At 39.7% G+C, this 12,671-nt stretch overlaps 1 protein-coding gene across 4 annotated transcripts in view; it reads left to right on the forward strand.

Moving 5' to 3' along the window:
- Positions 1-10,429, forward strand: part of LIN28B (lin-28 homolog B) — a 97,606-nt gene extending 87,177 nt beyond the window's left edge. For all 4 annotated transcript variants that reach the window (XM_083608435.1, XM_083608436.1, XM_083608434.1 and 1 more), the window contains one exon: positions 2,871-10,429. In XM_083608435.1, coding sequence (XP_083464561.1) covers positions 2,871-3,216 — 346 coding nt within the window. In that variant the 3' untranslated portion in view covers positions 3,217-10,429. The remainder of the gene's footprint in view (positions 1-2,870) is intronic.
- Positions 10,430-12,671: the final 2,242 nt, after the last annotated feature.

Consider the following 12,671-nt stretch of genomic DNA (forward strand, 5'->3'; position numbering starts at 1 on the left):
TCCAACCCCGTGCAATGCAGGAATCTTTTGTCCAACATGGGGCTCAATGACCCTGCAATTAAGAGTCTCATGCTCTGCCGACCGAGCTACCAAGAGATTGTTCCCATAAAACTTGGTTAAATGTGGGTTGACCTCTCATGTGGTTATGCACTAGCTATGGTATCACAGTGCCCAGCAATTTTACCCTAGAATGCTTCCAAAAACTTTACTCCCTTGGGGGCCAGTAACCTCCAAACCACTCTGAAGAACTCCGCTGGACTGCTAGCAACAGATGCAACGCAGGCAGCAAACGATGCCTTCACTGTAAGGTGCTGGGAATAATTACTGTATATGTGCTCCAACCAATGTTTGGAAAGCTTTGGTGTGATATTTCCACCACTTGCTCTCTAGCAGAGTGGCCTAGGCATATTTTAAATCACTGAACAAGCATATGAATAGATAAAATTAATCCGAACCCTCCAACGTGTGCCAATACTATAATGATGATTTTAAAACTGCAAGAGAGGCAATTGTTTAGATTCTTGCTGCCCTCTAGTGGAGTATGTTTAAACATTCAAAAAGATTAAACACATAAAGTATCTTTATCTCAGTAACTTCTGGCCAAAGATTTCCGTTGTTTCTTTTATTTCTGACCCCCTGGTGCACTTTCTCTTGTTCAGTGGAGGCCTATTCACACTCAAAATTATTTGAATGTATAATGCAATACAATGTGTAACATTGTTTAATACATTTGTGTGAGAGTTTATACTGGCATTATTGTTATCCTATAACTTAGTGCTGTTCGTGCAAAGTTCCTTTGGTATAGTTTGTTTCAAAATTATTGCAGTATATTGGATGCTTTAACAAAGCATTATACATTATACTATGGCAATTGCTCAGTGGCAGTAACTGTTTGTTCCTGTTTGGAACTGCTGTATACATTGGGTTGCCCATAAATTTCAAGTGGTCCAGAACAGTATTATTATAGCAATTTTATCATTGGGGACCAGATGATCTAGACATATGCTAGTGGTTTATCATCTGTACAAGTCCTTTGCCCATTTCCAAGCTCAATTCATAGTTCCAATTTTGACCTTAAAAGTCCTAATGGATTGGGACCAGGGAACTGGAAGGATAGTCTTCTCCCACATGTACCTATCCCTTTATTTTAGGAAGCTCTACTCTGGGTGCCCCAGCCAGGTGAAGTGTAACAACAGGAGAAAGAGGCTTTTCTGTGGTGGCACCTACCTGGGTTATCACCCTCCCTAGGCAGGCTCTCTAGAAACTTTATTTTTCCCCACACACCAAGCGAAGACCTTTTTATATCCTCATGCTTTTTAGATACATCTGTTATTAATTAATTAAATTTATACGCCTCCCTTATACCCACAGGTTTCAGGGTGGTCCACAAGATACTTTTAATCCATTGACTTTTATATGATCTTTGTGCTTTAGGTGATACTGTTTTAATTTGCTGCTGCTGCTGAAATCTTTGCTGCTTTTGACAATTGCTGACTTTTGTGCTGTTTCAATGTTTCACTGTTGGAAGCTATCCAGAGTATGAGATTGTTGGTGGCATACAGATGGCAGCACAGGGAGGCAGCAGTGCTCATCTGACCTCCAGTCACTTGGGTTGCTGCTGAATACCAGGATGGAGAGGGGAAGGGGGAGAGGTGAAACAGCGGGCCGTGAAGTGCAGTGCAAACACACCAGTGGAGCCATTCCAGCATTCCTGCTGGTACATTGATCTTCTCCTTCCTGATGATGCATACAGATAGTGTAAAGAAATAAACAATTAAAAGACTCAATACTTGTAGTATCATTTGCTCCCATGAACCCTTGTTATCTTTCCCTCTCCTTCCCCCCCCTCCCCAATCTTATCTTTGCTGGTCCCTTCCTTGCTCCTCTGTCATTTGTCTTTCCCTGCCTAGCTCAGTTAAAATGTTGCTTGAATCTTCTACGCTTCTTCCCCTGCCCATATTGGTCTGTAAAATAACATGTAGGAAAGATAAACTTCATTGATCAGTTCATTTTTCTAATATGCCTACGGTTCTTTGCTGACCACCATCCATTTCATGATTCATTGTATATTCTGAATTTTATATTATTTGTAGACCGTGAGGTGGTTTTCTTGACAGTATCTTTGAATTGGGACTTTGTAAAGAGTTAGTTACTGCCAGTTCTTCATTTAATTCATTATGTCATTGGCTTGTTTCTTATGGACTAAGGTAAACACTAAGAGAATTGGCAAATCTCCATTGACAGACATTGCTCTGGTAGATTGGAGATGGCATGTCTTTGAATACCAGTTGCTGGTCCTGTTCATGTCCTGCTTTCAGTCTTCTCATAGGCCACTGTGAGGAAAGGATGCTGGAATAGATGGGACTTTGGTTTGATCCAGTAGGATTCTTGTATGAATGTATGCTCACATATGTCAGCCTCAAACACACTCAGCAGACAGTGCCTGGCTGTTCACCTGCAACTGTAATGGACATCTACCTAGCTGTGCAGGTCACTTTTGTTTGTATTGGAAAGGAGCAGGAAAGTGGCACACTTCTTACCAGATTATGAGTAATTAGAACAAGCCACAGATGTGTGAGAGTTATCGAAATCTCTTTGGTGGCATGAAGCGCAGGGCCTGCGCTGGTCGTTCTCATTCTACTCCCAAATTGCACAAGCATGTACAATGACCCATAAAGCCTTTTTTTTTTATTTGAGGACACCTTTGAATAACGAAGAAATCATTTCCTTTCTAAAATAATTCTTAAACATCTTGGGTCACCCGAACAATTGCAGATAAGGCATCCCCCTCCCCCATTTTTTGATGCATAGAGCAAAAAAATGCACCTGTTAAGCCTCTTATGGTTTAAGAAAATATTTATCTTTTGCAGATGCTACAATTGTGGTGGCCTCGATCATCATGCTAAGGAATGTACACTACCTCCACAGCCAAAGAAGTGCCATTACTGTCAGAGTATCATGCACATGGTGGCGAACTGCCCACATAAAACTGTTCTGCAGCAGCCCACTAGTTATCAGGGAAGATACGAAGCAGATCCCCAGCCCTCCGGGGCTTATGGCTACACATCTCCATCCTATTCTCAGGAGGGAAGAGCAGATGTCTTAGAACGCTCAGGCAGGTCACCGCAAGAAGCTGGAGCATCGAGTAAATTATCTCCATCGCCCGAAGAACAGAGCCGGAAGGGGCCTTCTGTTCAAAAAAGGAAAAAGACTTAGAGCTTTTGTCTTTCATCTCCTTTACCCTCTTGGGACGTCTACCTCATTCAAGCACAAGGAGAATAATTCCACATATCATGCAACCCACTTCAACTTTTCACTACTGCTGAGAAAACGGTGGTCATTCTGAAAACAACCAGACCAATCACTCCAAGCAAACTTCATTTGAACTGAGTTTCCTCTATATTATTCAGCTGCTTCAGACGCCACAAGAAACCATGACTTACTGTGATGAGGCTAAGCTGCAGCAAGCCTTAGGATCACACACTTCCCCCAATTCCCTGCGACCTCCCTCCCTGTCCAGCACAGCTGCAAGGAGCTGGGAAGCTTCTGGTTTTCTTCTTGATTATTTGCAGCTTGATGTTTTGTCCACACTGACAAACTGGGGTTAATCTTAACTGGCTTGTTTGAAATGAAACAAATTCAGATTGAGGGTTATGAGCTGCTAATTTCAGTAAACCATAGTTAAGATTAACCGCCATTTGTTTATTTTTTTTGTAATTTAAAATGTTTTTCGACTGCATTTATGGGCGAATGCCCATTCAAAGCCGCTTACAAGCAGAACAAAAGATTATAAATAGTACAAGTTTAAACCACAGGACATACAGCTGAACCTGGAGTTAATCAAACATTAGAATTGCAGCCTTGCCAGAAGGGGAGGTGGGGGTGGGAGATGCAGGCAACCTGCAGTTCATTTCTGTCCTCATAAACCATCTCTGACTCTGTGCATGTCTTGAATGTATACATGCAACACTCTGTTTCCTTGGATACCCATTGGAAAGCAATAGTCTGAATAATTTTTGAATAGGCATTCCTGGAATTTTTCTTTAATGTGTCATTGCTATTATGGAAGAAAAAGAAAGGGTGGGGAAGAGATCACAACTGTTATTTCATGGAAGCCCAAAGAATTTTTGCTACTTAAAATTGCCATTGCCATGGTCATGGTACTGAAGATATTAAGACATCCCTGTAGGGTTCAGGGTAAGGCTTTTGAAAAATAATAATTTCTTGCTCCCATTATCCAGGATAGCATTGCTTTTTATAAACTTCTCACCTTGGAAGGGTAATGACTTGGTTTAAATAACCCTCAGAATTGCTACAAATGTTTAAAGAATAAAGGTATTCCCCTCTCTTTCCCCTCCCCCAAAGACTATGAATGTGTAGTTTTCTGTGCTGGTATCTCAAATATTGTATTAAATTAATATGGTTTAAATGCAGGTGAGGTGACTTTGAGGCAGAATGTATACATTGATATGATTGTTTAGAGTTGTATTGAGATAACACCTTGAATCTTTATTTTGTGCAAATCTTGAGGCGTTATGAAGGCAGCAGTAGCAATTAGCATTTTCTTCTGACTCCATTTTTACTAATTACATGCTATATAAGTGAATAGATTTTTACATCTTTTGAAAAGTGAACACAGGTAAGATTTCCTTTTTGCGTCTTGATTCTATTTTGAGAGACTGGACTCAGACCACTTGGCCTTTTAATGTTACAAATGTCAAGCTTTAATATTTACAGTGCAATGGGATTTTTGAAGCAGGTTTATTTAGAAGTAAGTTGCATTGAGTTCAGTGGGGCCTACTCTCATGGAAATTGAGCGTAGCAATGCAGCCTTTTTAAAAATTCAAAATTTATTAATACTAAAATTGTAATCTTCATGCACACTAGATTATTAGCAGTTTCTTAAGGAGTTGCCAAACTGATTTGATGTTGAAAACCCCAATTTATAGTGAGATTAGAAAGCCAATCAATCAACTGCCTATTATTTCATTACTAACCCCAAAATAATCCTGTGTCCATCATAGATATGTTTCTTCTACTCAACTGTTGATCATTAGAATATTTCTTTATCCTATTGAACATAAAGTGTTCTTTTTAAATACTTTGCAACCAATCCCCTGTGTTAATATTAATAGACATATGGGCTCTGGAATATTCATTAAGGCTACTCACGGTTAATGACCTTGGACCTGTAGCCAGTGCTTGTAACTAGCTGGAGTTTGGTTTCTATAAAGCCACATTACTAAATTGTCACACATCATTATGCATAAAGGTACCATGTGCACTGCCAGCATTTTCTTTGAGGTGTTTGCTGCATTTTTTGCCATTCTGAAAGATGCAAGCATGTTGTTGTTTTTTCTTTTTAAGTTATTTGCCTCCTAGACAGTGGCAGCTGCTGTAGGAGCAATCCAATGAAACCTTGGTTGTGTGTAAAATAATTCCCATGAAAATCTTTCCGGAACATTTTCCCTCAACCCATTGCTCACCTGCCTGAGAGTAAGCCCATGCAAACTCAGTGGGACTTCCTTGTGATTAGACCTGTGTAGGATTGCGCTGTGAAATGCTTTGACCAGAATCTTCCAAGCACTGTTTTATCTGTTGTTTCACTGACAGCAATATGACTTGTTTTGATAGGCCTCCAGTCAAGTCTGATGTAACTCCATTCGCTGCATCGGAGTTACGCAGAGAAGACATTTGTTGCTTGCTGGAGGACCCAAACCCTGAATTATTCCTCCTGCTGCTGCTGCTGCTGCTGCCACCTCTCTCCCCGCCCCTCACCTCACCGCAGAAAATGTATATGTTTCAGTGACCTCAGTAACAGGCACAAAACCTATGTCCCTTTGCTTGAATTCCATGACAGTGTTTGAGGGGGAGGGCGGGAATCTCAATGGTTTATACTGAAGTTATTGGTTTGCTACGATGAAAAGTTTTTTGTTTGTTTTTTTGACGATACTGAATGTGATTATATGTATAGAGGAGTACTTCCTTGCCTTATGTAAGGATTGTAAACTTATTTAAGTTATGTAGACAAATCAAAGTGGCATTGCATAACCTTTTAGCAGGTATGATAACTGGGTTAAACAGCAACAATGCTAAACTTAGGTCACTTTGAAAATGTAAACCAAAGTTCCTTGACCATTGCATATAGTAAGATGGAAATGGTGGATTTGAAAACTGGCCATTCCTCTGTTTACATACTTTAAAATTCCAGACCAGAAATTAATATGAAATGAATAAATTCTAGCAGCCACAGACCGAATTGCTGAGAGCCTATCAAACCTATCTTATTATTAAAAAGTTTACATTTTATTTTTATATATCGGAGGATGGTCATTATTACAAAATAGCCTTCTCAGGACAAAGGACCTTGCTCAGGGAAAATGCCATGTTAATCTTCTTTTATTTTTGTTTTACAGATCACTTGCTTTTACTTGCTTGCTCAAAACAAACCAAAAAGAGACCTTTTATAATATATACATGTTATGTGCTGATGATAGTAGCTACCTCTGTTTACATATAAAGGAGTTTCTGATAACTCAAAATATCAACCTTTTGCATTATGCTTTCCCGTTAAAACAGAAGTACAGTGGTATTCCTGTTTTTAAGTGAACGTTTGTGACTTGGCATTCACAAGTGCAGCTGACTTTCAGAATTGTGAGCAGAGCAGCTTCTCACCATTTCTGAAATTCCAAGCCACATTGTTTGCATTGGGGATAGTAAAGTTATTCTGTTTACAAGCAAACAACTACCTCATACTTGCCACAGAAGCAACACCTTTATGCTGTTTAGGACTTAAAGGTGGCTGTTGATCCTATGGTACATACCAGTTGTTGTTTTTGAAATTATTCTGCAATTAATACAGCTTTCACTACAAAATGTTAGGGCAAATATGTATGTGATTTAAACACGATGTGTCCATTTGAAATGATGTGAGAGTCTAACGTTTAGATTTGCTTTTCTGCCTCAAAGGGGAAAGGGGGCTGTTTCACACACAAACGCCACATGTGAAGGTAACTGATTTTCTGGGGAAGAAACAACATGTGGCAATTAATTGAGTATCCCTGGATTACAATTAAATTACAAACATGTTGTTGTTGGTTTGGGCCAACAATTACTCAAATTATCTGCTTTAAATAAATATAGCAGCATACACACACACACACAACACTTGGGCGTACTCCTAAATGTAAGGAATATTACATTTCCACTCATACCCCACTTCAGTTGGTGAAGTAATTTGCCACCCAGCTGTGCCACACCAAAAATTCTAGTTGCTTTGAAGCAACTCTTGAAAATATGCACTCCTGGCTTTTAGTATTTTGACTATGGGCAAGCCCAAGTAAGCAGTCAGTACCTGGTCCAGATCTGAATAACCAGCTTTAAACATAACAATTTCAGACAAATAGGCCATGTTTTGTCAGACTTGAGAATGAACCTTGTCCCTGTACTCTCCCTTCCCTCTTCCACTTTTATGCTCAGCTTTGAAGAAGATACCATGATTTGTTGAACCAGGAAACTGGTTTAAAGATCAAACCAGGATCAGATCTTTGTTTATAAGCAGTGCTTTAACTAAGAGACTGGTTTAAGAAACCACATTAGCCCCATTCAAACATTCTGTTTCATACAGTTATGGCTGCATAGAGTGGAAGAGCAAGACTGTAGCTACAGCTCCTGTTGTAGCCAGTGCTAGAAACTCAGATATATAATCTAATCACCAATTGGCACTTTAAACCTATGTTACAGTCACCACAAAGCAATGTCTAGGTGCCTTTCTCCCTGTTTTTGTAATGGAGTTTATTATCATTATCATTATCATTATTAATTTAATATCTAGACCAATATCTCAAAGTGGTTTACAAAACATTAAAACGTCAAATAAAACAATCCAGAATAAAACAAAATCAAGCTTCAAGGGAAAAAATCTAGATCCTTCTCTAACTGATAGTTTGCTTTCCCCAGTTGCCAGCTTGGCATCCAGAGATCTCCACGTGGTCACAATTGGACCCACACCAGTCACAAAACATTCCTTGCAGCTGGCTAATTTCTAACATTGGTTGTAGCCACTGCCAACCCTGTGTAGGTTCTATGCAGTCCTTATTTTCTGGGGTACGCATACCCCTAAACATTTTGTGACTCTTAAGTTTGGCCTCATTAAGGGACAGTATTTCAATATGAGTAGGAAAATGAGAGCATCCCTAAACATCTTTGAGGAATATAAGCACTGGTTCTATGTACGTATGTAGCTTCCATATGTAGGTTCTACATCTGTTGGTTCCCCTTTTGACTGAGAACCCTGTGCAATCTGGATTTTAAATCCTGAAGGGAAGCTTGCATATATAGAGTGCACTTCCTTCTTCAGACCTCACCTCTCTGGATGGCAGCACAGGAGCATGGCCAGCAGACAATGACCTGCTCTCCCTCTCATGTGCTTGAGCATTCTTCCCAAATGCACTGACAAACAGGGCTAATATCTTCTTTGAAGCTGGTCTCATGGTGGGAAGGGGCAAGGCTTGTTCTTGGACCATGACTGTTGCATCTGAATCAGGCCAAAATAATGATCTTAAGATTGGTGTCAACATCCTGAAATATTTATGTGCAAAATTCAAATGGTCAGTTTTCCATTTGAGTATCATGTTAAGGAAATCTATTGTACTCTCATTCTGGATGGTATCCTGAGCTTCTGTTGAAATTCCACTTCATTAAACAGCATGAACTTTGAACAGCACCCCTGGGCCAATGTTTCAAGCAACAAGCTTGTCAAATTAGATGAAGTGGGGCTCCCAACCAGCACATGTCTCCCCTGACCCCAGGAATGGAGCCCCTCCTCCCCTCCACAAACATATCATAATTGATCTTCGATAAAGTGATAGATAGACCCAGAGAGCCTCTCCAGACACAAGATTGAAGTCAGCAGGGGTCGTGTCACTGACTGACCCCAAATACTATGTGCACACTTGCATGGCATCTCTTGGAAAGACCATTCTGGAAGGGAAAAGACAACAGGATGATCACTTATGTGCTCTTTGGGCACTAAAATTGGCTCTAAAAATGTGATATTTTGCCAAATAAAGGCTACTCAATTTTTTAAAACTTTCTTTCATTTGTGCTAGTGCTATCCCAAAGTTACTTCTAGTATGTAGTTTTGTGGATGGAGACCTATGAAAGTGTTTATAGACCTTGTGACCTTCTTTGTAAGAAAAATGATAAAGAACATGGGAAGATCTCATTAAGTCTTAAAGCTAATTTAAATTAATTTATCTCTAAGAAATGTTTATCATAAAAATATATGTGTGTGTGTTTTTCTTCCCCATGCGTTATGGTTATAAAAGTAATTTGGGAAAAGGTGTAAGTGTGTGCGGATGCACTGAATTTAATTTTACTAGATGTCTTTAATGAGATTTGATTATTTTGTCTTTGCTCGCTTTTGAAGACTTGTTAAATGTGTCTTTTTTCTGTTTTATATGAACAGCCTGGTTGTGTTACTTCTGTCATCATGACTGGTTAGTAACAAGATGTTGGCACTGGAAAGTCTTTATTGTGATCATGGAGCTGTGTGTAGTTCAGTGGCTCTGTTAAGCAGTATTTGTTGGGGAAAACAATTTGCAATCCCTTGGCCAAATTCAGCCACCTGGAGGTAGTAGGATCTGTCTCTGCCGCCCCCCAACTGCCAAGCCCAGACACAAACCTGGGGTGTGGAGGAGCAGATTCAGTAGCATCAGGGCCTAACAACTGAACATTTTGAGGGTGCCCTAATCCACTTGGTGCCCCTTGAATAAAACTAGTTGCCAACTAGGCTTTTCTGACGTTCATTTTGAGGATACAGCCACTACAATAAACTGCATATTAGAAAGTATTTGGACACTTGCTACAATTGTTGCTAACCTAAAATGGGCAGACTAACTAAGGAAGAACATGATGATGGTTTTGACTACCTCTTGCATTTTACTACTTTTTAACTAACAAACTGGTTTCACAAGTATTACCAGAGTAGCTTGAATCTGTATGTTGCTAATGGTAAACCCATAGCCAGAGACCAAAGTGAACACAGATATCTATGCGTCTTGAATATTGTCTTTTTATCTAGTGTTTTTAAAACTATCCTCTGTAGTATATAGATTACCTTATGGTCCATTTTGATTCATATTTTGTTTACAAGGTATAATTTTTTTAAAAAAAATCACTTGAATCGTTTGAGTCTTTTAAAAGAAAAGACAGGGAGTTGTTGATTTTTTAAAGGCCATTTTTCACATGTTTACTGTCTCTGTCTCATTGGACTGAAGCACTGATTGCCTTTCTACATATCCTGTATTTTATATATTTTTGTTTAATGCCTATTGCCTACTGTTATTATTTCTATCAATCATCGATTTGTGACTGAGGTTTAAAAAGATTACATGATGAAAAATAAAACATATAACGTTGGCATTTACCAATAGTTTCTGAAATTTTGTTATGACGTGCATGAAGGATGGGAAAGAGAGAGCGTGTTTATCTCTTTTTTTAAAAAAAACATTTGCATTATCTTAAATTCCCTGTGTTTTCTGAAGATTTTCTTGATGTGAATTCATCCTCCTTAACGCTCAGTTAACTAGAGGAAAGACAAAGCAAGTTTGAGATGGTTAACACTTTAGAAATACTAATTGAATGCTTTGGCTTTGAGAACGGTAAGGAAATAGTAACCAAGGGATGTTAAGAGAAAAAGAAAAATGAGTGCTTGGATGAACCACTGTGGCTTCTTATTTTCTTTATTATTACATTTATGTCCCATCTTTTCCTTCGTGGAACACCAGGTGGTGTACATGGTTCTGTCTCTCCACCCTGTGAGATAGGTTAGGCTGAAGGGCAGTGACTGACCTAAGATCACCCAGTTCATGGCTCAGTGGGGATTTGAATGCTGGCTGGCCTCCCAGGTCCCAGTCCAAAACTGATCACTCGTTAATGGACAAAGGTTTGTGCATGCAGAAGGAAAGGGACATGAAAGGGTTAAGTTAGATGGGCACTGCTGGTTCATTTTGGGTGTGTTTTTCCTGCACCTGCAGCTAGTTAAGCATGTGAGAGTGAGTCAGTACAATCTCAAGTATAACTACACCTGTGTTTGAAGCAAGCTTGCACTTGGCCCCTGCCCTTAGCCTAGTCTGTGTTGGAACAATGCAAAGAGACTGTATGCTGCTGTGGAAGGGCACTATATTACAGCTATAGGTAACCTACAATCTGTGGAACTGCTCTAGACAGTCAGTAAAGGGACCGACCTTACCTAGAACTGTCTGGAGTTTTTCTGTTCCATTGGCACACTCTGCAGGCGTGTTGAATGGGCACTCTGCACATTCCCCAACAAGGTGTGGGGCCCAGCACAGTGCTTTTGGACCCAGACAAGTGCCAGAAGTCTTGTTCCAGTTTTTCCTCTCCTGGACTCCAGTGGGGAGGAAAAGCTAGCGGTGAGGCTGGTACGAGAGCTGGGAGCTGCTTGGGTGTCTCTGGCTGCCAAAGGCTTGGAGAAGAAGCAACGGTGAGGAGGTGAGCACAATGTTGTGTTGTATTATGTTTTACTCTTTTTGTTGGGAGCTGCCCAGAGTGACTGGGGCAACCCAGTCAGATGGGTGGCATTATTATTATTATTTAAAAGCATATGCATACATTATAATTGCTTAATAAATCGAGTATACACTTTAAATAATGTATGAAATGTAGCCTACAACTGCATTAACATTTTTGGGCAGTTGTATGCATTACCTTGCAGATTAGACTTGTGATCATCCGCAGTCTCAATATCATTTCCACATATACTGCTGCCAAGCCAGGTATTCCTTATCCAATACTGTGCATTTGGGGGGGGGTGTACGTGCACATAAGAGCAAGACTTTGCAATTGTCTTTCCTAAAAATATATATATTCTTGTTCTCAGCCCAGTTTTCCTGTCTATCAAGGTCAATTTGAATTATATTACTGTCTTCTGAAATGTTGGTTGTCTATTTGTGTTTTGTGTTCTCTGCAAATTTGAGATTCTCTCCAGTGTCTGGTTTTTAAATAAAATACTTTTTGTCTTACTGACCAAGTCCTGTGCTGTGATCCCCAAATGTTTTGCAACACAAGACCCCCCCCCCCCGCAACCAAACATGACTTTTTAAAAAAGAAGCCCTTGGCCACTTTTACATTTTGCTCATGCCCACTTTGATATGTAGCCCCCAAAGAGTTGACAATAGGTGAGTGTGACCCTCGGCTAAAGAAAGCGAGCCATCCCTATCTTAGTCATTGATTAAAATATTGAAAAGTATCTGCCACGGGTGGCATCCCACTGAAAATCTCCCTCCAGTTGATGAGAACAACCTTGATGAACATCTTGAGTACTGTGTTCCAGTCAGCTGTGAATTGACCTGATGTTACTATCATTTTCCCTCACTTAACAGATTTGCAAACCAAAATACCATGGGGGACTTTTAGCCAATGCTTTGCTGAAATTGTGATAATTTTTGTCTCTGGCTTTTCCACAATCCAATAAGCTAGTAACCCAGACAAAAGAGATAAAGGTTAGTCTGGCAGGATTTATTTCTGACAGACCCATGCTAAAATTTTCAAATGCTGGCCTTCTTATGAAGAGGCTTACAAACAAACTCCTCCTTAATCTGTTCTGATATCTTCTCTCATATCAAAGTCTTATTGGTTCAAAAAAAAAA

This window comes from Podarcis filfolensis (assembly GCF_964270895.1).
Source record: "Podarcis filfolensis genome assembly, chromosome: 3".
In the NCBI taxonomy this organism is placed as follows: domain Eukaryota; kingdom Metazoa; phylum Chordata; class Lepidosauria; order Squamata; family Lacertidae; genus Podarcis; species Podarcis filfolensis.